The 27,432-nt window shown below is 45.8% G+C and overlaps 1 protein-coding gene across 1 annotated transcript in view; it reads left to right on the top strand.

Moving 5' to 3' along the window:
- Positions 1-27,432, top strand: part of RFTN1 (raftlin, lipid raft linker 1) — a 187,548-nt gene that overhangs the window by 86,082 nt on the left and 74,034 nt on the right. Inside the window, exon 4 of the mRNA XM_024566000.3 lies at positions 10,529-10,637. Coding sequence (XP_024421768.2) covers positions 10,529-10,637 — 109 coding nt within the window. The remainder of the gene's footprint in view (positions 1-10,528; positions 10,638-27,432) is intronic.

Here is a 27,432-nt window from a genome sequence, read left to right as displayed (position 1 = left end):
AGATGTCTGAGCTCACCTGTCCACACGGAGCAGGGGGAGTCCTGGGGGACGCTGAGTTCAGGGGAACACTTTCAATCCAGAACTCGGTGAAGTGGATTTGCAGAATATTTTTTGTAGCTTTAACTAAATGAACTCTCATGAAATATACAAATGACATAATTTTTGTCATTCATGAGAGCTTTGTTAGTGAGATTTAAAAAAAAAAAAATCAATGCCTACCTTCAGATCAGACAGAAGATGACCAGAGAACCTTGGACTCAGCAAGAAGACATTTTGAAATGTGGACTGACTTCCACTCTTGTTAACAGTGGGTCTCACTTCAAGTGTAAATGATGTCTTGAAATACTAGTTATTAATAATGTGAACTTATTGTGATTATGCTTTTTAAATATCGCTTATTTCATCTCTATGATCTTTTACAACTTTTGTTTTATATGTATTGTTTTATAACACCTGGAAAATGCTGGTGCAGTAGTCCTCAGTTTTTACTGATGGGGTGTGTGATCAAAATATGTGGATACCATTGATCCACGAAGCTTCTCGGTCACACCAACGGTTCCTGAGGCAGGTAGAGTCTTGCTACTGAAAGTACACTTCACGCACCAGCAGGCGTCATTGGGGAGCTCCCTAGAAATGTAGATTCCCAGGCCCCGGGACCTGCTAAATCAGAATCTTCATTTTCACAAGATCTCAGGTAGTGTCTGTGTGGACATGAAAGTTTGAAACAGAGTTAAGCTGTCCTGTTCTATTATGTAGCTACTTGCCACATGCAGCTATTTAAGTTTAAGTTAATTAAAATTAAACAGAAGTAAAAATCCAGTGCCTGAGCTGCACTCACCACATTTTGGGGGTTCAGTAGCAACGTGTGGGCGGTAGCTACTCTAATAGGTTGTGCAGATACAGAACATTTCCGTCCTCTGACTCAGTTAGAGAAAAGAAGGAAAGGATAAGCAAACTTGAATTAGAACATGCACATTAAATGTAGATAGAAAAAGAGGCTTTTTTCTATCTGCACTCAACTGTCACTCAACTGCACATGGCCCCTGAGAAAGTCTTGTGAAGAGAGCTCACGTTGAACCCACCTCCCTCCCCCACCTCCACCCTCCCCCTTGGTTTTTTCCATGTGTCCTTTATAGTAGTGGGTTCAGCTGGGGTGGGGTGGAGGGATGGGGAGAAAAGGCATACAACTGTAATTGAATAACAATAAAAATTAAAAATAAAATAAAAAAAAGAGAGCTCACGTGTGGAGCTCTCACTGTTACTTTTGTCTGCAGATCATGTGACTTTTCTGAATCAAAAAAACATCACGCGCACCTGCTTTTATTCGGTGTTATGTTTGTGATAAGATATTATTTATGCACAAATCCTAGTATTAGTTCTTTCCATATCTTTCAAAGTAAATGAGGAGACTTACAGGGTTCCAGAGAAAGCAAGATCTCACCCCAAATCCCGTTCCTTGTAGTTGTTCTCTTTTTGGGAGTTCAGGTTGGTGATGGTTGAAGTCCTTTCCCAGGTTCATTGTTCGGAGACACTGGGGTAAAGCTGGTTTGTTCTCCTTTTGCCTTTTAAGGTGCATGGTGAACTCATCGTGCTGAGCAGTCACTGAAATTTTATCTCCCAGGGAGCCGGTCCTAACTGTAAATAGTGGGCCAGGATGTGGCAAGATTTCTCTAGAATAAAGAGCAGTCGGTACTGTATAGTGGGGTGCCCGTGGTGACTCGCACCCATGTGGCAGTGCTCTGCTCCCTAAGAGAGTGTGCGGTTAGGGTATCATTTGCACATCTTTCCCCATACTTTCCAGAATGGCCCCAGTTAATACCAAACCCTTATCAACAGACCCAGTGAATGTCTGTTGGTGAATGAGGAAGGGAAAAATCAGAAGAAAGGGCAGTGAACCCCTTAATGGGTTAATTCTTCTCCTACTTCCTACTTCAGAACTCCCCTGATGCACTCTATAGTTAGGTGCTTTATTTAAAGCTTTACTAAGATTTGTTTTCTTAGCTATATTTTCTTCAAGCATTTCCTAAGCTTCACTATTAGAGGCAAATTTTGACTCCGGCAGCCTCCTTTTTTTTTTTTTTTTTGGTAGATTTGGTTCATTTTGCAAAGAAGAGGTCCCAAAAATTCCCTGAAATCTCCCCGTTGTTCTGAGAGCATTTTTGGGAGGCAGCTGTTTATTCCCCTTCCTTCCTCCATACCCCAACCACCACCAATTGCAGAGACAAGAAATACCTAAAATCTCTCGCGTTCATCCTCCCCCTTTACAAAAATCTTAGCTCAGCTCATTTCTGCTCTCCTAAAATATTCTTTCCCTCTTCCTACATCATATACAATGCCTCTTTAATCTTACTGAAATCTGTATTTTAGTCTCTTTTATCTCAGACCATCCGTGACTCTTCCCGTAGTCCTGTCCTTTGAAGTCCAGTCCCATCTAGTAGGAACACCCGCCCATCCTTTCTTTCTAATGTCATTTCTTACCTTTCTGCTCTAGCTACTGCACAGCCTCGATCTCAGATTCATCCTAACAGCGAATTCACCCATAGAGTCACTAGGCTGATGTTTACTGATGCAGCTGAACTGTATGATAAGCAACCCGCACCTTCACGGTCTCTCACCAAACTGACCTGCTTATTATTTCCAGCATCTAACCCATGCTACGTCTAGATCCTTAACTGATTTTTGTTCTTGGTGCCTGCAGTGTCCTTTAATCCACTGTCCCATCACTGATTTCCACACAGCTTCTGAAACTCAGCTTATAGGCTCCTGATTTTTTAGAAAATGTCTCTGGTCCCCGACAATGGAAATAACTGAACTCTCCTAGCACTTCCGCTTATGTAGCAATTATCTTTCCTTAGACTACAAGTTTCTAAGGAGCAGAATTGAACTCAATGCCTTTTATGTGGTCAGCGATCAAGAAGGTGATGAATAGATGAATAAATAGATATTTTTGTTGTTATTGGTTTTACATAAGCTAATGAAACCAGAAAAAGGCTTCTTTTTCGTTTATTGAAAGAACTTTTTCAGATCTGTAGATAATTCTCCCTCCCCTCCACCTTAAGTAAAAAAGAAAGCTATTCTGATCATTATACTTGAGCCTGGGATTGCCTTGGGGGAATATCTTAAAATTTCTTCCTGTTTCCCAGAGATAGAGAATTTGTTTCTGTAATTTAGCAACATTTTTTTTTAGTTGGAGAAGTGCCTAGTTATCTAAATTTGTGTTTGTTACCATTTTTTTTCCTGATTATTCCTAAATGAAACAAAAATAGTCTTATTGATATCTGCACATTCTCTCTCTTTTCTGTTAATAACTCAAGTTCAAACTATGCTTAGTGTCCTGGGAAAAAGAAGATGTTTAAACTCATGGGTTTTGAAGCTATCGAAGGGCTGTGTGAGTTGAAGTGATATCTCTTCCATGTTTATTATTTAAAAGTAGTGTTATGATGTCTCTATCCAATGTTTATTATTTAAAAGTATAGTTTATAATAGTTTTTCCACAGGCATTTGTTTCTTAGTAGCCTGATCTCACATCTACCATGAGACCAGAATGAGTGTTCAGCTTGGCTTTTGTCAGAATAATTTAAGGTTCAACCCTTTTGCCTGCCATAATGTTAAATATTAAAGCGCTCATAAGCATTACAATCTTTGCCTGCAGACATGTTCTTGGTTTACTAAGCGGCTGTGACCCAGCCACTGTGACTGCAGACCCGGGCTGTGTGTATGTCCCGGCCATGGTCTGGTTGGATCGTGGGAGAGCACCAGGGAGAAGAATCTGCTGAGTCACTGCAGGGAATGAAATTTCTGGGTTGGGTTTAAAGGTTAGTTATTCTGATTATGACACAGTTAGATAGTAGCTGTTCACTCTTATCTCTTCCCTGACATTCAGCCTTCTCTGACTGCTATGGTAGCTTTGGGTATATAACCCAGAGGCGGGAGACTGAGGGCTCAGAGGTGAGATTCAGTGCCAAACATGCTGGCCTACATAACATTGTTTGGAGCCCAAATTTGACAGTGATGGCCAGCATTAAAACACAATTTAATGACTTCAGTCCTGGCTGATGTGGCTCAGTGGACTGAGCATGGGCCTGCGAACCAAAGGGTCACTGGTTCAGTTCCCAGTCAGGGCACATGCCTAGGTTGTGGGCCAGGTCCCCAGTAGGGGACACGCAAGAGGCAACCACATAGTGATGTTTCTCTCCCTCCTTTCCCCTCTGTCTAAAAATAAATAAAATCCTTTAAAAAAACACCCATATCATTTAATGGCTTCCTTTAAAAAACATGAAGAAGATTTGGCAACCCTGGCCTGGAATTCCTGGTACTGGCCGAGATATAAGCGGCCCAGTTTGCTGTGGTTTGCCCTGTTCTCCTTGTCTCCCCAGTGTCACGGTGACTTGGCACTTGACAGTTCACATCACTCCTGCCCTGTGACTTTCCTCGTGGGGGAGGCAGTTTTCTCTGCAGCCACCCTGCTCTCAGAGACGGAAAAGTGGAGGGCCCCTGACATTGAGTTTGAAGAGAAACAGGAGAGAGCATATTCTTTGGTGCGCAGGAAGACCCGTCAGTCCTGTATCTTTTACTGAGAACAAAGTGTTTAGATTGTGTGTTCTAGTCAAAAAGTATCTTCTTCCCCTCATTGTTTGTGGGCCTTCAGGTTTGCCTCCCTCTGTTGACCTTTTGACCAGCTTCCCGGGGAGAGACCGCACGGCTCTTGGCACAAGCGAGGGTTGTAATGAGAGATGATCTCCAGAACAGCTCTGGGTTTGCGCACAGTTCTTATTACCGTTGATGTTTGTGTGTGAGTAATCAGGTCGCTGTGACACTGAGCAGGTGGTCTTTGTTACGGTCTTAACTCTGGCACCTGCGGCCAGGTGTGCTGCCATCTGAGGCACTTTAGCACGTGGGCTCTTTGCCCTCCTACCCTGCACTTAGGAAAGGTGTGTGCACAAATGCTAAGTACCTCACTCTGCTTTTACAGGTTTGTTTGACAGGCATTTATTTCAATTTTCTACTTGCTCACATTTTTGGCCCAAGTCCCGTTCTCTAAGGTGCCAAACAAGCAAGGACTGTGTGGGATGATGAAAAAGTTCTGGAAGTGGATGGTGGTGATGGTTGCACGTCGTCGTGAATCTACATAATGACCCAGAATTGCACCCATAGAAATGGTTAAAACATAAATGTTTTGTATTTTTCTCCACAATAAAAAAAGTGAAAATAAGTTGGAAATGTCTTTTAGTTTTTCTGACCGAAAGCAGCCTAGAAAGAGTCTCTATCTTATATTTCCTTTATCTCTGCTTCTTTTCTTAGAGGTTTGTCTTCCTCTGACAGCATAGGAGCCTGCAGACAGGTCTCTACCAGTCGTCCTTCCTGTGTTTTCTCCTTTCCATGACTTGCTCAGTTACCTCCCGAGGAAAATCAGAGTGGCAGTGACAACATGCCCCGCCTAGGCAGTGGCTCTTCACTCTGATGGCACATTAGCATCACGGGGGAGTTTCCAAAGACCCTTTGCCCCGCACGTACCTTGCACCCATTAAAGCAGAATTTGTGAGACCTCCCCAAGGGACCCCAAGTTGATGCAGCCAGGGCGAGAATGCCTGCTCTGTGGGAAGCCCTGTCTGGTTCATAGAACACAGGGATTGCTTGCTGGATTGTGCCATTAGCTAGTGTTGGGGCGCATCAAAGGAGGTTATTCTTTTCTCCCCCAGACCCAGTTATTTCAGTCCTTGACCTCATGTGATTTGAGGGGTCACATATGAGAATTATAGTCATGCAGAGGTTACAATTCTAGAAACACTGACTCGGAGAAGAAATACTATAGAATCGAAACGAACACACAGCCCTGGCTAGGTAGCTCAGTTGGTTGGAGCATGGTCCCGATACGGCAGGGTTGCGGGTTCCAACCCTGGTTGGGGCACAAGCAGGAGACACCCAGTGAATGCGTGGATGGTGGAACAGCACGTTGATGTTTCTCTCCGTCCCTCCTTTCCTCTCTCTGTCTCTAAAAATAAATAAAAACAAACAAATGCACAAATCCTCCCAGTATATGATAGCTTTTCTTCTTTCATTTTGAAAAATAAATACTATTTGGGGATCATTTTAGATTCAATAGAAAAGTTACAAAGGAATTATAGAGAATCTCCATATACCCTTCACTGAGCTTCCCCATCATTAATGTTTTACATTGCCACGGTACATTTGTCAAAACTAAGGAATTGACATTGGTTCGTCACTGTTAACTAAATAGTGGATTTTATTTGCATTTCATCAGTTTTTCTATTAATCTTCTCTTTCGGTTCCTGGATGCAAAACAGGGCACCACACTGCATTAATTGTCATGTTATGATGGCTTTTTAAAATTTGATGGGCTCTGAGGGCTTAGCTGCTTCTCCAGTGTCCCGAGCAGTCAGGACTACTGTGTTTTGTTAATGCCACACCGCTGCTCTCTCAGCCAGCAATTCTCAACCTTTCCCACCTCACGGCTCACATAAAGTAATTACTAAAATGGGGCAGGGGGATGGGGAAGTGATTCGCAAAGGTGATAAATGGTAATGAAAAACACGCAATAAAAAAATAAAATTCTTCAGCACACCAAAAAAATATATTTTTTGCTGAGCTGACCAAGAAAAATAGGTGTAATTTTGACTCATACACACTGGACGGCTGTTGTTGTGTTGGCTGTTGTCATTTTGTTATTTGACAGTCTAAGGGAAAAGAGGTCAGGGCCCCTGACTAAACAGTCAGGTAGTGCGTGTTTTAAAAATCCTTGCGGCACAACAGTGGGCGGGCCACGGCACAACAGTGGAAAGCCGCTGCTCGAAGCATTGAATGCATTTTGTCTTTCTCATTCTCGGCTTTCAGGGCATTGTGTGTCTGCTCAGTGGTGTCCTTTTATTCCCTCTTCCTTTCAGAGACTCCCTTCGGAATGGCTGGAAGTAAACCCCTCTCCACTCTCCCAGGCTGTGTACAAGTGAGGGCCCCACGATGTGAGATGAGTCACAACTCTTTTTAGTTAATGTTTCCCTCGGCTCTTCCTGAGAAATGACTCAGCAGCATAACGATGACTTTATTCTTCAAGGAGCCACACTCACTGTTCTGACCGGGTCGTTGCCCTCAGGGCTGCTCTCAGGTTCCTGGCTGGATCGTGTGGTCCTGGACCTGCACCTGGCCACCTGGGGGAGGCCTGTTCTGAGCGCGAAGCTGCCCTGTTTTCCTCCTCAGCAACTGTTAATCATTTTCTGGGCTGTGTAACAAATTTCCACAAACTCAGTGGCTCAAAACAACATACACTTACCGTCCCAAAGTTCCTGGCGCACCCCTGGGTCCTCTGCATCAGGCTTGCTTTCCAGGTGTTGGCTTGGCCTGTGGTCTCACTCAGAGGCTCGACTGGGGAAAGGTCTGCTTCCGTGCTCCCTCGGGTGATTGGCGGAATTCATTTCCTTCCAGTCGTAGGACTGAGACTCCTGTTTCTTTTTCTTTTTTTTTTAATAGATTTTATTTATTTATTTTTAGAGAGGGGAAGGGAGGGAGAATGAGAGGAAGAGAAACGTCAGTGTGTGGTTGCGTCTTGCACACCCTCTACTGGGGACCTGGCCTGCAACCCAGGCATGTGCCCTGACTGGGAATCAAACCAGTGACCCTTTGGTTTGCAGGCCTGCACTCAGTCCACTGAGCCACACCATCCAGGGCCAGACTCCTGTTTCTCACTGACTGTTGTCCAGGGGCTGCCCACAGTTCCTTGCCACATGCCCTCTCACAACATGGCAGCTTCTTCAAGGCCAGCAAGGGAACTCTCTAGCTCCAAGCTTACAGCATAATGTAACCATGGCAGTGACATCCCATCTCCTTTGCTGTGTTCTGTTGATTGGAAGCAAGTCTCGGGACCTGTCCCCTCTCCGTGGGAAGAATTGTACAAAGGCTTGAACCCTAGGAGGTGGAGGTCACTGGGGGTCCCCTTAGGGTATGTTCACCACAGTAACTATGTACTACCGCCCCCACCCCTGCAGTGCTGAGGATCCCCGAAACTTTTTCTAGCAACCCTGCGGGCAGTCCTTTGCTTGTATTTGATGCTGTTAACACAGGGCTTGTGGCAGGGGGAGGGTTTCTGTGTGGCTGTGCCCTCCACCCAGTGCTGGCCCAGCACCCTCACTGGGTGCTGACTTCAAAGGCTTGGGCAGCCAGCAGCTCTGCTCAGAGGATTTGGGCGTCTTTGCCACCTCCTCTCCCCTCACACACTCTTTGATGTTACTATCCTTTCATTTCAAATAGTGGAGGTAATTCCCAAAGGCAACGGAAGACTTATTAGTTGCTCATCTATTTCTCCAATATGCATTGGATTTGCTTTTCTAAGAGACCAGAGACTGAGATACGATTTTTCACGTTTCATCTAGAAAACATATAACAATGCTGATTTTTGTTGCTCTTTTGTACCTCTTCCAGTTCAGTTGTGACCGAGACAGTTATCTGACAGAGTGAACCAGGGCTGTCTCTCTTCCTATAGAATTCTTTTGCTGTAGAGGTCTGTAGCAAAGAAGGTCGTTATTAGATCCTGTGCTAAAGGCCATCTCTCACGAGCCTGGGTGTGCGTTGCTTAAAGACAGACTCTTCCCTCCATTCATTGTATGGGGGCTGAACCAAGTAAATCCAGCCTTGAGATCCACTCTTACTTAAAATGATCATATTTTTCAACCCAATCATTTAAAATCCCAGTGGGTATTATAAATAACCTCGTGCAGTCTGATGTGAGCCTCCGCGTGACAGAGCAGCTGGGATTTCACATCTTCGAACTCGCCGCCTCCCACGCCTCTCTTCGTTGTTTGAGACGCCACACAAAACATATGATGCTATGTCATGGCCAGGTCTTCGCTTTCAAAAGTCTGGAATCTTCTGCCTTAGTTCCTCTTAGTATGTCTTGTGTTTGGAGGGGGCTGGGATAAAAACATACGGGGAAAATGAGAGCATGAATGTAGTCTTTGAAGAAGTTTTCAAGGCCAGAAGAGTGGGGTGCAGAGTTGGCTTATTCTTTGGGGATTAGTTTATCCCAGTCCGAGCAGTTTGGAATCAGTTTATTCTTTTATATTTCAAAAGTATGAGCCTCAGTCTCTACTCCTGAAAGGATATGTTAGAAGGAATAATAAAATCAAAATGTGCTATTGATGTTCGCTCAGCCAATCACAGCCGCATACCTGGGGAAAACCAAGTCCTCTTCAGTATTTTCACTTTTGAGTTTCATGTAAATCACACCCACATGGTTAATAGTAGCATGAATTGCTTTGAATGATATATAGGAATCTTAGAAATTCATTTAAAAATATTACAGTAAATAAGCACGTGAAGCGTTTCAGTGGGACATATGTATCTCAGGAGTTCAGTGTGAAGGTGCTCACTTCTTAAGAATTTTCTGGCCACATCTGGTCTCACAGGGGCTGGCCTGGTGGAGCTCCTGGTAAGTGGGCCTCGCAGCCCCTCAGCCAGTGGAGAGTGGCTGTGCGTGTGGTGTGCGTCCTGGACAGAGCCCCGGACCTGGGTGTCTAAGTCCCACTCCCCATGAAGAGAGAGTATTCTGTCGACCCTTAACTACAGCCCCACTTCCTGTCGCCTTACACCTGCCTGGGCCAAGGGATCACCAGCCATGTGACTTCCAGGAGTTCCTAGTCCCAAGTTACTGTCGTACAGGTGCTCCTGAAAGGGATGGCGGAAGCGGCGGAATGTCCTTCTCCTGCCCCCTTGCCTCTGGTTCTGAACGTGCACGGCACTGCATCATGTGCACGTCCACACGGTGGGAAAGGCAGGGAGCAGCCCCCACTCCCGCATGGGGCCATGGCAGGGACATGCTGGACACCTCTGCACTGACCTCAGCCATCCAGTTGCTATTTTAATCCTCACCCGGGGACATTTTATTTTCATTGCTTCTAGAGGAAGTGGAAAGGAGAGAGGTAGAGAGAGAGAAACAGAAACAGAGAGAAACATCAATTGTTTGCCTTCTTGTAGGCACCCTGACCAGGGATTGAACCTGCACCCTTTCAGTCTACGGGACAATGGCTCCAGCCAACTGAGCCACACCAGCCAGACCTCAGCCATCACTCTTTCCCAAGAGTTTACAAGAGTTGCCTTGTAGTCTTTTCTTAATGCATCTTTAATTTTGATAGATTTTGCCAGATTGCCCTCTATAGGGATTGAGTGCTTTAAAAGTCTGAAGTATTTTTAAATTTCCTAAGTGATGAAATATGAATATATTCTCTTCAGAAAACGTGGAAAAAATTAGAGATATAGTGCGAGAGGCAGAGGTGATGTATTAAAGGTACATTACTGGAGTGTGTGTGTGTGTGTGTGTGTGTTGTTGGATGTATAACCTGCATACTGTGCTAACCCCCTCTCTCTCCATTATTGGAGCTGTTTACCATAAATTATTTTTCAGCAGTGCACTTTCGGCATTTACTTTCAGGAAATAATGTAGGGTTTTAGCAAGCACCTACAATTTTTTTTATATTGTGAAAAATGGTAATCTTTGCCTATGTGTTTTTTCCTCTCTCTTCAGATCCCAGAAAACTGACCTTCACAATGAAGGCTACGTCTTGGAGTTAGATTGCTGTTCCTCCTTACTTCACTTGACAGACCAAAAAATCATCCCGGAGTTCATTAAGAAGGTGAGCCCTGCAGTCAGGGTACAGTTGAAAAGGTTTTCTCCCCTGAGAGAACAGGCAAGGGGCTGGCTTCGGGTAGGTCAGCCATAGACTCTGCGGGCTGGGCTGGAGCCAGGCCTCTTCTGACCCGGGCTGACCCCACAGGGGTGCAGCTCCCTCCCACACATTGCTCAGGCTGAAGCTGACTCTGAAGCAATCGGCTTCTCCTTCCTCCCAGGCTGGCAGGACCCTGGACCCTGCCTTTTTTAAGGGTAGAGTGATGTTAACAGCTGCCAGGCCGGCAGCCCCTCTGCTGTGACTCCCCTAAAATCCTCAAGGTGGTGTAACCCCTCCACATCCCACCTTCCACTCATCCTGGGGGTCTCCATTGCCACCAGTCCCCTTCCTTTCTTAGGGTGGGGGCGCACCAGAGTCCTGTGGCCACTGCATGCTGTTGAATCAGGGAATCCCCTAGTCTCAGGGGATTCCTTCTCTGCCCAGAAGTGGGTCTGGTTTGAACTCCTCTTCATGCCATGTGAGGTTTCCGCCTAATCGCAGGGTGCACTTGATGACAGCATTTACTGCAGAAGGACTGTCCTTGCCCAAATGGGGCTCAGTGCATTGCTGCATGCTTATCTTGCTCTCCCACACTCAGTCTTCCGCAAGAACTGGCAATTGCCCGCCCTGCAGAGGCGATTATGGTTTGTTTGAGGTCCAACCAGTCAACTAGTGAATTCATTAATAACTTGTGTTGGATATTTCTAACTTTGGGCCAGAAATTGGCCTAGGTGCTTGGATACAGAGAACAAAATAGGCATGGTCCCTGCCCCGCTGCCCTCGCAACAGGCAGGTAAACCCTGAAGGGGTGTGATGAGGACCTGGGGCTGAGACAAAAGGGTAAGGGGGGTTCCCAGGTGATGGGCTGGGCTGGGCGGGTTGGGGAGCCCTCCAGACAGAGGAAGCAGCATATTTGAGGGCCTGAGGCAGGAGGGGAGCAAAGGGAGTCAGCAGATCAGAGGGCCTCTGGGGAAGACAGGGAGTGTGTGTGTGAGGGGTGGGAGAAGGGGCCAGGACTGGCTATAAAGCAGCGGGTGGCTATTGAGAGGAATTTTGCAGCAGAGTGAAATAATTATATTGTCCCTTTAAACACCCAATGATTCTTTTTTTGTTGTTCTCTTCCTGCTTCCCTCCCTTCAACATTTATTGAGTGTTTGGGTTTTACAAGGCCCTGGGAATAACCCCTGATGTATGGTGGGGGCCAAGGCTATAGGCCAGGAATCAGATGATCTCTTAGGTCAGAATTTCTGGTAATTTTACTAGGAAGGTGGAGACTCTTTCTACTCCGGTAAAATTCAGATTATTACTTAGAAAATGAGGGGAAAGAAATTTTTGTTCGCACATGCATAAGCCTGAGAACACGAGTGTTTGTGCAAGTTGTATAGATGTCTGTTTAAGTAGGACCATCCTCTTTAGATTGCTGCAGAGAAAGTGTTCCAATAAACTTGGGTAGGGGCATTTGAGAGGTGGGATTTAGGCTGTGATCTGAGTACTGGGGGAAAATCGTTTGGGAAATGGTTTTGTAATTAAGACTGGGATGCTTGGACTATTTGAGGGTAAGTGGGTAAGAGGAGGGCATGAGGCTCTGGCCGTACTATCAAATGTGCTCTTTTAAAACATGTGATTTAGTGCTTTGGTCTGGACCAAACCTGACCATCATGTGGCTGCCCCATTGCATGTTGCTCATATCGGGTCTTAAGGAGACAGTGTCCTGATTAGCAGGCACTCAGATGCCGTGTGTCTTTAGTGTTTGAATTGTATCTCTGATGGACATCTCTCCAACAGAGGAGAGAACGTCACAGGTATGGTTTCTGTACCCTGAAAGGCAAATCAGTTTCTGTTTAAAACTTTTATCTCACCATTCTTTTTCCCCCACAGTGTGTGTGTGTGTTTGTGTGTGTGTACATCAGTATCTAATGGTTCATTCCATAATCAGTTAGATGAGTCATTGACACCTGCTGATTCTGTTTGTTATTAACGTTTTAAAAATTACGCATTTTAAACTTTGTAAATTGAGAGAGAGAGAGAGGGAGAGGGAGATTGAGAGTTGTTGTTCCACTTATTTATATATTCATTGGTTAATTCTTGTCTGTGCCCTGACCGGGGATCAAACCTGCAACCCTAGCATATTGAGACGATGCTCTAACCAACTGAGCTGCCTGGCCAGTGCCAAAAATTATACACTTTATTTATTTTTATTTTTATTTTTTGAGAAAATATTTTATTTTATTATTTTTTTTCTTCTCTAATTTTGTTATTCAAGTACAGTTCTCTGCCTTTTCCCCCCCACCCCAGCCTAATCCCCGGCCTTCCCACCTCCCTCCGGTTTCCACCATCCTACCCCACCCCCTGTTATTGTCCATGTGTCCTTTATATTTGTTCCTACAAATTTACCCTTTTCCCCTGAAATTCCCTTCCCTTTCCCCTCTGGTCACTGTCAGCCTTTTCTCAATTTCAGTGTCTTTGGTTATACTTTGCTTGCTTGTTTGTTTTGTTGATTAGGTTCCTGTTAAAGGTGAGATCATATGGTATTTGTTTTTCACCGCCTGGCTTATTTCACTTAGCATAATGCTCTCCAGTTCCATCCATGCTGTCACAAAGGGTAGGAGCTCCTTCTTTCTTTCTGCTGCATAGAATTCCATTGTGTAAATGTACCATAGTTTTTTGATCCATTCATTTACTGATGGGCACTTAGGTTGCTTCCAGCACTTGGCTATTGTGCTACTATGAACATTGGGGTGCATAGGTTCTTTTGGATTGGTATTTCAGGGCTCTTAGGATATAATCCCAGCAGTGTAATTGCCGGGTCAAAAGGCAGCTCCATTTTTAGTTTTCTGAGGAAATCCCATACTGTTTTCCATAGTGGCTGCACCGGTCTGCAATCCCACCAACAGTGCACTAGGGTTCCCTTCTCTCCACAACCTCTCCAACACTTGTTTGTTGCTTTGGTTATGATGGCCATTCTGACCCGAGTGAGGTGGTATCTCATTGTGGTTTTAATTTGCATCTCTCTGATAGCTAGTGATACCGAGCATCTTTTCATATGTCTCTGAACCCTCTGTATGTCCTCCTTGGAGAAGTGTCTGTTCAAGTCCTTTGCCCCCCAAATTGTACACTTTAAAGCCCACTGTATCATCCTGCACCTACTGTATACCTAGTTTCTGAGATTTATGACCCCGAGTTTGTCTCCAGATGTGTTTGCTGGAGTCTGTCGCCTCTGCTCCTCTCCATAGAGGGGTGGTTCATGGTCAGGGTCAGCAGGGAGGAAGTACAGTCTCCTGCCTTACAACCCAGGTGTGCTGAGGTCGCCCCACCATTCGCCCCTGCACTCTCACGGCCGAGGGCTGGACCTGGAAGTCTCCAGCATTTGCGGACTGTCAGTGCTGGCTGCGGCTTCAGTTTCTAGGCTAGTGTCCATGACAACCAGGAGAAGAGCGACAAATGGGCCCCCTTTGCTCTGCTCCTCTTTTCTGTCGTTGGACAGGATTTCTGGAGAAAACACCACCTCAGTGTGTAAAGAGCAGAGGGGAGCCGAAAGCTCCTCTGTACGGGCGACAGCTGTTCCCGCTGATGGCAGAGTTTCACAGGTTGTAAATTTTTCTGTCATCACACAGGTAGACAACCACAGGAGCTTCCTGGGAAGAAATATACTGAAACCCATTTGTGTTTTTTCAGTGAATACTTGATGAATAGCTTGGTCCCCATGTATATATATAGTGGTGGCACTTGTTAATTGCCATTCACTTAGGCCAAGATGAAGCTGTGTCACTGGCGCCTACAGCTTGCAGTCATTACTTTTTATCTGGGTCATTATTTTGTGTGAAATAATCGCTCCTGTTTCTATGACAAGTACATCTGTCTTATGATGAGTTGGTAATTAACTCATTTTGTCATTGTACCATCACGCAGGATAAGCTTATGTTCTCTGCATATTAGAATTAAACTCAAAGTGATTAGAATTTTTTTTTCAAGAAAACAATGCCCCAGTATTATTTTTCCACCAAATGTTTTAAATTAGAACCTTTGGATAGAGAACATGGATAGAAGGAGGGTAAGGCGATTTCATTATTTTCCACAATTAGGAAAAATAAAGTCGTTTGTATCTGTGTCATGTAAAATTAGCTGGAGATGCCATAATTTACAGCCCCTCTCCATCACGATTTTCACAGGCGGCAAAGGGAGATGTAAAAAGATGCTCTGTTTCCTTTTCGCGGTGCACTAAGGATTTCTCTGTGCACTTTGGCTGCTCAAATTAAATCTGGGCTACTGCATTGTTTTCCCCTCTTGGATCCTGCTGTGCTCCTTCCAACCAGCCCCTTATGTAAATTATTTATTATGGACCACAGAACACTTGAAATTCAGATTTATGGGCAGACTTGGAGAGACTGTTTTCTGAGTCCTCGAACCGAATGCTCTAGGGACGAGCGAGGAGCTGCGAGGCTGTGGGAATGAGCGGCACAGCATTGTCTCTGCTCCTTTGCGACAAAGGTTCAGCCGCCAGGTACTTCTGAAGCCTGGCTCACAGGGCTGGTGGGTTTGTGGGGCCCTGGAATTTCCTATTCTTCAGAGTTCCCAGTGGATTGTGAAGGAGACAGGGATATGGAATAAAGAGCCTACAGGTTTATTTTCAAATTACTTTACGGTCTTTGGAGCATCTTGGGAGAATGCTTATGTGTTTGGAGAGCACTTTAAAGTTTTCAGTCATTGCACACATTTCCTGGTTTGTGCTTCACAATAATTCCATTGAAAAGGCCGTCCTGGCAGTGGTATCTCCCTTTTAGGCAGGTGGAAACTAAGTTTGGAGGAGAGAAGGGCTTTGCTCAGGGCAGGGGCAGACAAACGACGGAGCCTGGGCTGGTCCTTCCACAGCGGAGGCACCACTGGGCGGTAACTGGACTTGGACGGAGCCGGAGAGTTCTGTGGCCGGGTGGCCGAGGGGCGATTTTGGAGAGATGTGGTGCAGAATGAGGGCCCTGAAAAAGTGAGGGGTAGACTCTTGTGGAGACAGAGGGGCGGGGTGGACAGTGCTGTTCCTGGTGTGGACAGGAGCATGAGACGAAGGTTCAAGGCTGAGAAAGAGTCAAGTCCTGCTCGGTTGGAGCGTGAGATGGACAAAAGGAGGAGGAAGACTGCTCTGGGCAGGGTGCTATCGATTCCATGAAACAGGAGCCCTCCTCAAGCCTGCTTAGGTGAATCAGGCAGGAAATGGCTTAGAGCCCTAGACTCCAGCGGCAGGAATTTCCCCGGGGCAGCAGTACGGAAAAGCCAAAAGATAAATAAATGAATCAATAAAGATTGATCTCTGGCTACATTATATATTGCTGGCCCCTATGTATATATCTATAAGTTTATTTGAATTTTAGATGGGATTTTACACCGCAGAGGGACTCCCCCTATGGGCCAGGCAGACCCTGTGCTAAAGGCTCTACACCTACTATACTCTTGACCCTCATCTCACCCCTCCGCAGACTTATTTCCATTTTACAAGGGAACAAACTGAAACACAGAGAAGCTATGCAGTGTGCCCTGAGTTACACCTGGGAAAGGCACACCTGGGATTTGAACCCAGCCTGCCTGACCCAGAGGCCACATTTGTAACCAAGGGGCCATGCGGTGTCTTCTTCATAGCCCTCAAAGACTGAGAGGGGGGTGTCCCAGCCACAAGGCCGGGCTGGGCATAGGAGACAGATGGAAGCAACTGGGTCTGGTATGTGGGGCAGATTTGAAGCACCGCCCCTCAGTGGAGGCTGGGGCTCTAGGCCTCATTGCTTATAGGAGAAGGTCACACTTTCTGCCATTGTCCAGGCCACGTGGGGGCCTTTGCCCTCAGCTCTGGGCCCTGTCCCTTAGATTCACTCTCTGTTATGATGGCGGGGTGACACTGACCTGCACGACCTACTTTGAACTAGGTTTATTTTATCTCACCCTGGACCACAGAGCCTTTAGAATGAAGGCAATTAAGGGAACCACTACTGTGTCCTCTGGGGGGTGTCCCACTGTATGGTCAGAAACTCGGTGACCTTGCTCAAACTAGATGCATTGTCCATTAGAAAACCAAGTGATTTTACTTACACCGTGACCTCTAAAGAAAGGAACCTGACGAATTTTTTAAATCTCACTGGCTTGCCCTGGCTGGTGGCTCAGTTGATTGGAGTGTCCTCCCACGCACCAGAAGGTTGCAGGTTCAATTCCTGGTCAGTTTCCATACAGAAAGCAACTGGTCTGTGTTGCTCTCATACATTGGTGTTTCTTTCTCTCTCTCTCTCTCTCTCCCCGCCCCCCAATCAATAAAAGACATATCCTCAAGTGAAGATTTTTTTAAAAATCTCATTGGCTCCCTTTAATGAAACAAAAGATCCCCAACCCCCAGGGTTGTGAAACTTTGCCTGTGGTATATAAATAACTTATCAGTTATTTGACTGATTGTTGAGTATTCTGAGCCTTGTTATTATGAGTGCAGTGCAGAGAATCTAATTTAATTAGTGCAAATTCAGAGTGAAAGGAAAATTATGTTTAAAAGGCTTCCTTTTCCTCGCTGCACCCCCGTCTCCTCCCAAGCCAAGAGAATCATGACATTTTTAAAAGGCAGATCTGGATGGGAAGAGGCACGGTAGCATGTGTCCCAGCAGGCAGCCTGCCCTCCGTGTGGAAGAACATGGGCAGGGGCCGGGCAGAGAAGAGGCAAGGGCGAGGAGTGAGGCACTGTTAGGGCATGCGGTGTCCTGGTCACTGTTGTGTCTCCAGAACCTAATAAACATTTGCGAGTGGACACATTAAAACAGAAGAGCAGAGGGGGAATCATTAAGACTGTGTGCCATAGAAGGGGAGACAGAAGCTGGAAATGACACCCAGGTGACTGATGTGTGAGGTGTGGTCCTTCGTGAGGCTGGGGAACACTGTGTGAGGAGCCATTTGGAGCAGAGTGGTAATGAGATTGGTGAGGCTCTTGTTGGGACTCAGGGAACAGTGGGACACTGGAGGGAACATTCCAGAAGGCAGTTGTGGTTGTTGGGCTGGATGGAGCCCAGGAGGAGCTAAGAATGGAGAGGTGATTGCGGTGCAGACTCAGAGGCCCACAGGGGCAGGCAGGTAACAGCGGTGAGGGAGTGGTTCCCGCCGTCACCTGGTGGCTCATGGCCTTCTCCCTGGGGGCAGCCCTGCCTGACCATCAGCTCTTTGTTACCTGGTAGGAATAGGGACCCGTATCACACGAACTTCTGTTGTTTGGTTTACTAGTTGGCTTCCTTTGTTTTAGAGAGGTTGATAAAGGTTTTATTTTCTTATTGTGAAGTGTCTTGGTTTTTCAATGTAAACAGATCATTTAAAAAAAAAAAACCTGTAAGATCTCAAATTATTTGGGGTGAAGGGCTAGGTTTTGTTTGTCTGTTTGTTTTGTTTTGTTTTCCGATCCATAAGGGAGTGATATTTTTGTAAAATACAATAAAAAATATGGCCGCCATGTTGAGTAGCTAGGAAAGTGCCTAAATGCTTACTTTAACTCTTTGCACCTGTCTTGTCCTGGACTGGTAACAGAACGTCTGGACCAGCAGTGGGCCGAGGACCGCACTTCGGGGAGCCACTGGTGAGCTGGCAGAGCCCCAGGCCAGGATGAACTCGTGATGTGAACTCACCGTGCTTGCAAAGCGGGGAGAGGAGAGCACTCTGGCTGGAGCTCTGGAGAGCATCCAGAGCAGAACAAGAACTTTACAAAGCAGGGGAGCGAGGAGAGAGCGTGCATGTTACAGAGCTGAGGGAAGAGCCGAAAACAGTATCAAAGCAGGGAAGAGGTCAAGTTGGAGCCCACTGCGCAGGTGGCCCACTGGTTTGGCCACTGTTACATCTTGCGAGAGCAATTGGCGTGGGGTGGAAGAGGCGGAGTCAGAGGCCTCCCTGGGTGGGTTTAAGAGTACAGGAGTTGAGACAGAGAGAGAGGGTGTGGTGGCTAAGACAAGAGTACAGGTGAAAGGAAGTTTTGTTTTTAATAGGAGATCTGAGCCCCTTTAAAAGCTGAAAGGAACCAGTAGAGAGGGGAAAGTTAATAAAAGTTAGAAGTGATAAAAGGCAAGCCCACATGACTGGCCGACTGGCTGCTGGAACTGGTCGCCCTTTCCCCTGAGGCTGGGGGAGGAGGTGGGAGGATGCTAACAGGCTTGGCGTTCAGAACAGCGGGAGGGAAAACTGTGGGAGCTGCTGTCTGGAGGTCTCTGTTTTCTTACAAAGTTACTCTCCCGCCCCAGCCTCTCTTGATCCTCTGCCCTCTGCTATTTTCATTGGCTTGTGATCTTCCTGGTCTGTCCAGGGAGGTTAGTTGGAGTGAAATGGAGCCTGAGGAGAGGGAGGTGGTCATATGCTTGTCTTGATTACTCTCCCAAAATGAGACAAATTCTGTGTGCCCTTCCCCCACCCCCCTGCAGGAATCCAAGACCCAGAAGCTCTTTGTAGACAGTTGAGCTCAGGTGGTGACGTCCTGGTGGAGAGGCAGGAGGTGGATGGGTGTATGAACTGGAGCCAGGCAGATCACCAGGCTTGTTCATGGATGGGATGGTGGCCTGTGGGGAGCGAGGGAACCAGGCTGGTTTGGCTTGTGCAGCTGGATGAGTGGGGGCTTCTGCTGAGACGAGGAAGCCTAAGGAAGGAACAAGCCCTTGTTTCTGTGGCCCAGGTGTTTGGTCATAGAAACCGTGGTCACGGATGAAATCGCTGAGGAAGGAACAGAGAATGAGAAGGAGGAGGACCTTGGACTGAGCTCTGGGAAATTCTAGCACTTACTGTTGTGCAGAGAAAAAAAGGCAGAAAGTAACCATCTAGAAAGGTCCGAGGGAAACTCGGAGGGTGCTAGTGACGGAGGCTGAGGGAAGTATTTCAACCCGGGAGGGGCCATCAGCCCTGTCAGTGGCTAAAAATCAGAAATAGGCCCATTGGTGGTGTGGCCGTGAGCGTGAGGTCATTGGCAACCGCTGTGGAAGCTATTTTGGCAGCGTCCCCCGTCCTAAGTACATTTTTGTGAGACCTGATCCAGAACGCCTTTGGGTTATAACAACAAACTACTCCCCTTTACCCCATAGGACTCGTGTGTTTCTGTGTTATCTGTGGGATGCTTCTGAGTTGTTCTTTTTGTGTTTTCCCTTTCAGATTTAAGATGTTCTTTTTTCCCCATAGGCTCGCTGAACTATCTTCATTGGCTGCTGTAGTGTAACTTTTTATTAAGTGACTACATTTGAATATCTGATTAGGGGATAGCAACTTGCCCACGTAAAGCATTGCAGTTTTATGTAATTTTTAGCATTCAGAGCACATACCACATGAAATAATAGTAATTAAAAAAGAACTTGTAGTTAAATCAGAGAGAAAAAACCCGAACTTGGGATTCCTAAAAATGGCCTTTAGATGTACACAGAACAGAGAGGCCTGTCGTTGGCTCTGTGGGCAGCCTGTGGCTGTCGGGCCTGCATTCCTCTGTGGTCTCCGCAGAGAAATTGCCCCAAATCCAAGAAATCAGAAACTCTTCTAGAGGCTGGTAGAACCGGCAAAAGACGAGAAGAGAAAGAGAATGTGAACAGGCGGGAGGTGGCAGACCTGTGCCCATGGATGCTTTGTTCTAGGGAGGAATGAGACCTGGGCACAGCTCTCTTCTCAGGATACCCTTCCCCCATCCTGGGTGACACTTGGCACCTCTGGAAGGCTACCATCTCCTCCATCCTCCCTTGGTGGGAGGAGATTGGTGGTGCCCAGGTTCGGGAACTCTGCCTGGGGCCAGGTATTGGGGTTGGCTGTCTGCCAGCCCCCTCACTCCTGGGACAAGTGTCTGCTTCTCCAGGACACAGCTGTGGCCTGGGACACCTGAGATATACCTTGCTCCCACAGCCATTGAAACAGGCCCCAGAAGCATCCGGCCATGCACCAGGTGGGGTAAAACCAGGAGCTGGCTCCCGTTGCCTCGGAGACGCACTAACAGCAGACAGTGCTGGACCTTCCTGGCTGAGGGTGAAACCGAAGGGATGAAGAGCAAGAGTTCCCTCCTTGCAGGCCAGGGCCGCTCGCTGTGTGTCCTCCCTGCAGCGCTCCGCAGAAGAAAAGGCTGTGTAGTCCAGTGTGTTTGGGAAGCATGCGCGTCGTAAGCCTCCTGGGGGGTCATGATGCTTCTCAGAAGGGTCAAAGCTCCGAAAAGTTCTGCAGAAAGAAACCTGCTTACTTAGTTTAACTCACTCAGCATTTCCCAGATATAACTGAAGTGCTTTCCCCTTGCCCCTCCTCCTCCCCAAACACCTATTTATACCATGAAGCATCCTTTGGAAAGGGCACCAGGTGAGTGAGGAGCCCGCTGACCAGATACCAACTATGAACAATCACAGGCCATGGGTGTGTCATCGGCCGGGCTCCTCTCTTTTCACATTGGGTTCCTGGGACTGGCTGTCTCCAACTACCGTATTTTGCCATGTATAAGCCGCACTTTTTGGCCCAAATTTTTGTGGGAAACATAAGGATGTGCATTATACATGGATACAATGTACCGTGGGTATAATAATGGGTATACTAATCCCATATATAAAGGTCACAAAACATGGGCACACATTACACATGGTAACATACGGTAGATGGAGTTTCCATAGGCTCACATGAATCAAGTACTTTTATTGTATTTTCTTGGTTGCGTTAAAACAAATCTTTCCACCCAGACACTTGCTGTAACTGTGTTTTGTAATCCTCACCCAAATCTCTCACGGAGGGGAGATTTGGAGCAGGGCAATTTAAAACTCCCTCCTCCCTTTTGTCACCCCAGAAAGACATGTGCTCGCTGCCTCTGTCATTCTCCTGGCCTCTTTAATAACAGACATCGCCGTCCTCTAACACAGTCAGCAAAAACGAGGTCGCTGGATTTGTTGACGGCTGTGGAATCGCAGATAGCGTTTGCACTGCTGTCTGGGTCAGTCTCGGCTTAGCAGACCGTCGTCGCCGAAAAGGACGGGCTTCCTGGACCGCCCCTCCCCCAACTTCTTCTGCCACAGTTATTAATCAGATCTTCAAATACCCTGGTTTCTCCAGCTTTGATTTCTTCATTCTTTTATCTCCTGTATAGTCTCTGATCAAAAGTGACATTTTATTTCTTAACAGCACTGTCTAGTAGAAATATAATTTGAACCACCTCTGTAATTTTACATTTTTACCAGCCATGTGAAAAAAGTAAAAACGGAGGTGAAATTAATTTCAGTAATGTATTTCAATTAACCCGATACATCCAAAATATTACTTTTTCAACATGTAATGAAATATCGTACATTTTTTTTATAAACTGAATCTTTGAAATCTGGTATATAATTTACACTTGTATCACACCTTAATTCAGGTGCTCAATTTTCAATAGTTAAAGTGACATATATTGGAAAACAAAGTTGTATTTAAAAACAACTATTTTATACCTCTTCTGTTTCTAAATTTACTTTGATTTTATATTAATTAAAATGTAGTGAAATTAAAAAATTCAGCTCCTTAGTCACACTAGCCACCTTGTGTGTTCAGGAGTCACACGTGGACAGCGGCTGCTGTCGTCTTGGGCAGCACGGTCTGTAGGATTCATTTACTTAAACAGGTTTCAGTTTCCCATGTTCTCTAAGCTGATACAAAACACTCGTGATTTGCCCTGGCGGGGGGCGGGTGCTGGAGGCAACCAACCAGGGTTTCTGTCTCCCATCGATGTTTCTCTCTCTCTCAAATCAATGAACATATCCTCGGGTGAGGATTGAAAAAATACATGTATATACATATATATATATATATTTGTGATTATGAGTCTCGTCAGCCACAAGAAACGGGGAGCAGTATATACCGTATTTTTCAGACTATAAGATGCAGTCCCCCACCTAATTTGGGAGGAAAATGGGGGTGCGTCTTATAGTTGGAATGTAGCTTACATTTACACTGGTGAAATATCATGTTATTTATGTTATTAAATATTTTACCACATTTTTTGCTTCAAAATTTTTTTCCATATTTTTCTCCTCTAAAACTTAGGTGTGTCTTATGGTCGGAAAAATACAGAAGCTTATATTAAATAACCAAAGCAAACTCCAACCCCCTGCCAAAGCTCCAAACAACTGTTTGGGGCCAAAACTTTACCTTATAACTTTTTAGAAACATATTTGAAATAACTAAGTTTCTGTTTAAAATATTATTAATTTAGTCATACATGCATAGTTTACATTATATGCAAAAGATATAAATTTGGAAATAATGCTTTTGTTCCCCATGTTTCCATTTCATGAAACCATTTTCTTCCTACGCTCTTCAGGCATCTTTGCCTCTACTGTCTTTAGCATCACCCGAGTGACTTTTGGGGGCATGTGACAAAGGTCTCAAGCTCATCATATTTACTTCCCTCCAAATTGATTGGAATTCAGTGCTTTTAAAATTAATGAATGATGCTATCGCTAAAAACTCTGTCCTAAGTCATAAGTGCTCATTCATTTATCATTAGGACGGGTGTTATCCAGCTCCTCTGTGAATGAGAAATCTCCCTAATGCAACCACTTGTGCTGCATTGCCCTTCAGAAACAGAAAAATCTCATGTTATTGAAGATAACATCAATAACGGGAGAGTGTGTGAATCATAAGTATACAGCTCAGTGAGTTAGCACAAAATCAACGCCCCTGGGCAACCAGCACCCAGGGCAAGAAATGGAAGGGCACAAAGCCTCCCCTGTGGCCTCGCCCATCCCTTCCCCCGCTGCACCCCAAAGGCAGCCTCTGTCTCATTTCTAACAGCAAAGGTTAGCTTCACCTGCTTCTGAACTTCATATAAGTGGGATTTCTTGTAAGTGGCTTCTTTTGCTCAGCACTCTCTGTGAGATTCATTTGTGTCCCAGTAGCTTGTTTATATTCATTCGCCTATCGAATTCCCGTATTGCTTTGTAAAAGGAATCTTCATTTAAGAAGTACTAGAACTGTTGGGGAGAAACTTTGTCAAGTATATGCCTGTCTAACAACCATGCTATACACCTGACACTAATACACAATGATATTGAATGCCAACTATAATGGAAACATAACATTAAAAAAAAAAGAAGATTGCTTACTGCAGCACACCCAAAATTTTGCTTCATGCCACAGGAATTATTTTAACTTTTTGTTAAATGCATTTTCCTCCTCTTTGAAAAGCAAGTCCATTGATGACTTCAGTAGACATCCCAGACTACCTTTGATTGATGTGTTTTCCTTGGGAAGCACTTTGCATTCAGTATAAAGTGACAGAGTCCTTGTCTTGTGAGAGACTTTGTGAAAGTCTGTAAACGTGTAAAGGGATGCCCTGTCTTCTGAGCAGTAACACTTGGGTGGTACAACCCCAGGAGACGGCCAGGTGGTGTCCAGGAGCGTAGTGTGTGATGGTTACGGACTGTGCATTTCCCACCAGCTTACCCTGAACCAGCTCAACACGCTGAGGTTCTTGAATAAGGGGCTCTTGGCAGGGGAAGTCATTTTGATGGGTCTTCTTCCCCTAGATGTCCACTTGGCTAACTCCTTCACTCCCTTCAAATCTTTGTTCAAGTTCACCTTCTCAGCACACCCGCCCTCCCTGCCCACTCATATTTTTAAAAATCACCCTACCCCTTGCCACTCTCCACCCTAGTAATTCCCTTTTCTTTATGTCTCTATTATCTGTAGCTTTTTCCACCTGCTAAGAAACTTTACTATTTTTACTTAGTTATTATGTTTATTATTTCCTGTCTCTTTTTCCCATGCCGAGAAGAGTAAGATCATACAGTAGATGCTCAGTGAATACTTATGGAATGAAGGAGTGGCAGCCCGTGGGGGTTCCAGGGCTCGAAAGGGGTCATGATTGTGTGGGAATAGGTGCTTTCAGAGGTGAAGCAATGAAGGTAAGGTGGACAGGCACTCACACCTCTGCTTTCCCTGTGACTCACATGCAGAAACTGTGCAGTGTTTGGAGGGTGCTTGAGCCTTGTTGAGTAAACCCTCCCTGGAAGTGACGTGTGAGGGTTACATGCACCCCTTTCCACTTCATGCTTCCCAGCAGACACGCTTACAAATGTGGAATTTGCTGTTATCACCAGGGAAGTTTCTCAAGTGGCATGTATGAACCGTGTGTGTGTGTGTGTGTGTAGGTATGTATATGTATATCTATATGTGTGTGTATTTTTTTAGGAGACGGAACATGTCTGTGTGCTAATTAGGCACTGTCAGGGAACACACGCGGCAGCTGACGGGCTTGCGGGTTCACAGCACAGGCTGAGCCTCCCCATCTGTGTGGTTCAGAGGTGCTGAACCTCCCCGCTCAGCGAGACCTCCCTCCCGTCTGCAGAGCTTGCCTGGCATCCAGCACAGATAATGAGTGTGGGAATTTGGATTAACCTGGCGGCATGTTGAGGGTGGGGTGTCTCCTCCGAGAAGTGGAGTTTATCCTGGCAGGCAGTTAGGCTGCCAGCTGTATCTTCCCCGCAAACTGGAAGGTTTCACTTTTTCTCCTCGAAATTATCGGCAGTCTTTTCTGAGGGCACAGAGAGCCAGGGTGACAGGGTTCCAGCCCAGTTAAGGTTCCCCCTTTCCTGCCTCGGGGAGCATTCCCACTCACGGAGCGGATCCCACGAGGACCAGTCAGCAGTGCTGGAGCTGGTGAGGGGCTGGGGGCGGGGGTGGCGGGGGGCTCTTGGACACAAAGTACTCAGTCACTGAAACTGACTTGCCCCTCAAGGAGTAGTCTGGAACTTTAAAAGCCCAATTCCAGAATTTTCTCCCGATTCCAGTAAAAGAAACCGGCTACTTAATTAATGACTCGGGACTTGGGGGTCACTGAGGCAGGGCACAAAACCCTGCTGGATTGGCTGGTTTTGCACACTGATAATCTCTCATATTCTCTGTTTCTGTGGTCGACGCTGGCTTTTCAGTTATTTCTCCCTCATTATCCAGAGGCTTATTTTATTTATTTTATGATTGTGACATGCTGAATTTTACTGCCGTATGTCTTCATTTCATGAATTTTTCTGGGCACATCTTAACATTCCCTGTGCTCTTTATTTGGTAAATCAGTGCTGGCTGATGGATGACCACTTTCGTCTTTCCCCTTAAGTAATCATTGTAATTGGGGTTCAAGATAAGGGCTGTTGTTGTTTTTTTTTTACAAGCTTTTTTAAATGTTAAAAGCAAACGCTGCCTTCTGAGACTCCAGTGGAAAAAATCTGTGGTGAGGAAAACCTAAACTTAAAATGATTCATTTGTCGAATCACTTCCCACTGCAAGTGCTTTAAAAGACTGAAAAATAAGACAGATCACCATTATGTAAAGTGGTGCTGAAATCTCCCAGACTAAGCGATATGAGAAAATAGATTAAACCAGAGTTTTTCCTGTAACTAGTGACTTCCCAATCTATGTCTTCATTCTGTGAGCCCTATAGTAGTAGCTGCCCAGGTATCGAAAGGTATCTGGGGAGGATGGGTAGGTAGTAAGACGTTACTGCTTGGGGTGGAAGGGATGTTACTGCTGGGAGTGGCGGGGATGTTACATTGTGTGAGTTCAAGGTGTACAACGTGAGGATTTGATAAACCCATATGCTGTGAAATGATTACCGCAGTCAGGTTGGTTAATATATCCGTGGTTACCATTTTGTGTGTGTGTGTGTGGTGAGAATTAGCGTGTACTCTCTTAGCAAATTTCAGTTATATAATACAGAATACATTGTTGTTAACTACAGTCGCCATGAGGTACGTTACACCCCAGCACATACTCATCCTGTAACTGGGAATTTGTGCCCCTTGACCGACACCTCCCCGTTTCCTCCGATTCCTAGTCCCTGCGGACCACCATCTAGTCTCTCTTTCTGTGAGTTTGACTGTTTTAGATTCCACCTGTAAGTTATATCATACAGCACTTGTCTTTCTCTGCGGACTTTTTTCCTTTCGCTAGTGCCCTCCAGGCCTAGCCATGCTGTGGCAGATGGCGGGATTCCCTTCTCTGCAGTGGTTGAATAATATTCCACTGTGTGCCTGTACCACATTTTCTTTCAGTGGGTGTGGGCTCGGCGGCAGTGATGGGGCATTACGAAGCAGAAGGCAGTCTACAAGAAGCTTTTTATAAAGAAACTCCTTCAGAGAGAAAAAGGTTGAGATGCAGAGGGTGCAAGGAGTAGAAGTCAGAAGAAGAACACCTGAAAAGATAGCAAAACTTCTAAAGAACATGCGTAAGTCTATTCCTGGTAGACATAACATTAGTTTTCCATGGAACTCTGCATTATTCAGTTGGCATAGAAACTTTATTTCGATGACTTCCCATTTTGAAAGAGAGAGGCAGTTGCTGCTCTGGCTTCTGAGCCACTCCCCAGAGGGCGATGGAAGATTCTCTTTGTGGTGCCTAAGGAGTAACACCTTAGGGAATTTTTTCCCTAAGCCTCAAGCCCAGGATCCCTGTGACCCTTTCTGACCCTGACGGTGCCAAGGAATGTGGGCATCATTCTGTGTCACTCTTGAATAGTCAAACATCATCATTAATTCATGTGCTGCACATCTGTAACTTGTCACAAACGAGAACCGAGCCTACACTGGTGTGCCTACAGGACCGCTCAGCCAATGAATAATGCAGGGCACCCTGCGGGGGCAGGCCTCACCTGAGGGTGCCTGCTGCTTGCAGCAGTTTCGGATGCATCCTCACAAACCTTGCTCTTACCTCTTTATTAAAGCACGTCCCTAAAGGCCCACTCCTCGAAAGTACTCATGTTGTCCTCGTTTACATTTGTGCGTATTTGAGAGTGCTGCTGACT

Source organism: Desmodus rotundus, chromosome 8 (assembly GCF_022682495.2).
Source record: "Desmodus rotundus isolate HL8 chromosome 8, HLdesRot8A.1, whole genome shotgun sequence".
Classification (NCBI taxonomy): Eukaryota; Metazoa; Chordata; class Mammalia; order Chiroptera; family Phyllostomidae; genus Desmodus; species Desmodus rotundus.
This window is presented reverse-complemented; position numbering and strand designations above follow the sequence as displayed.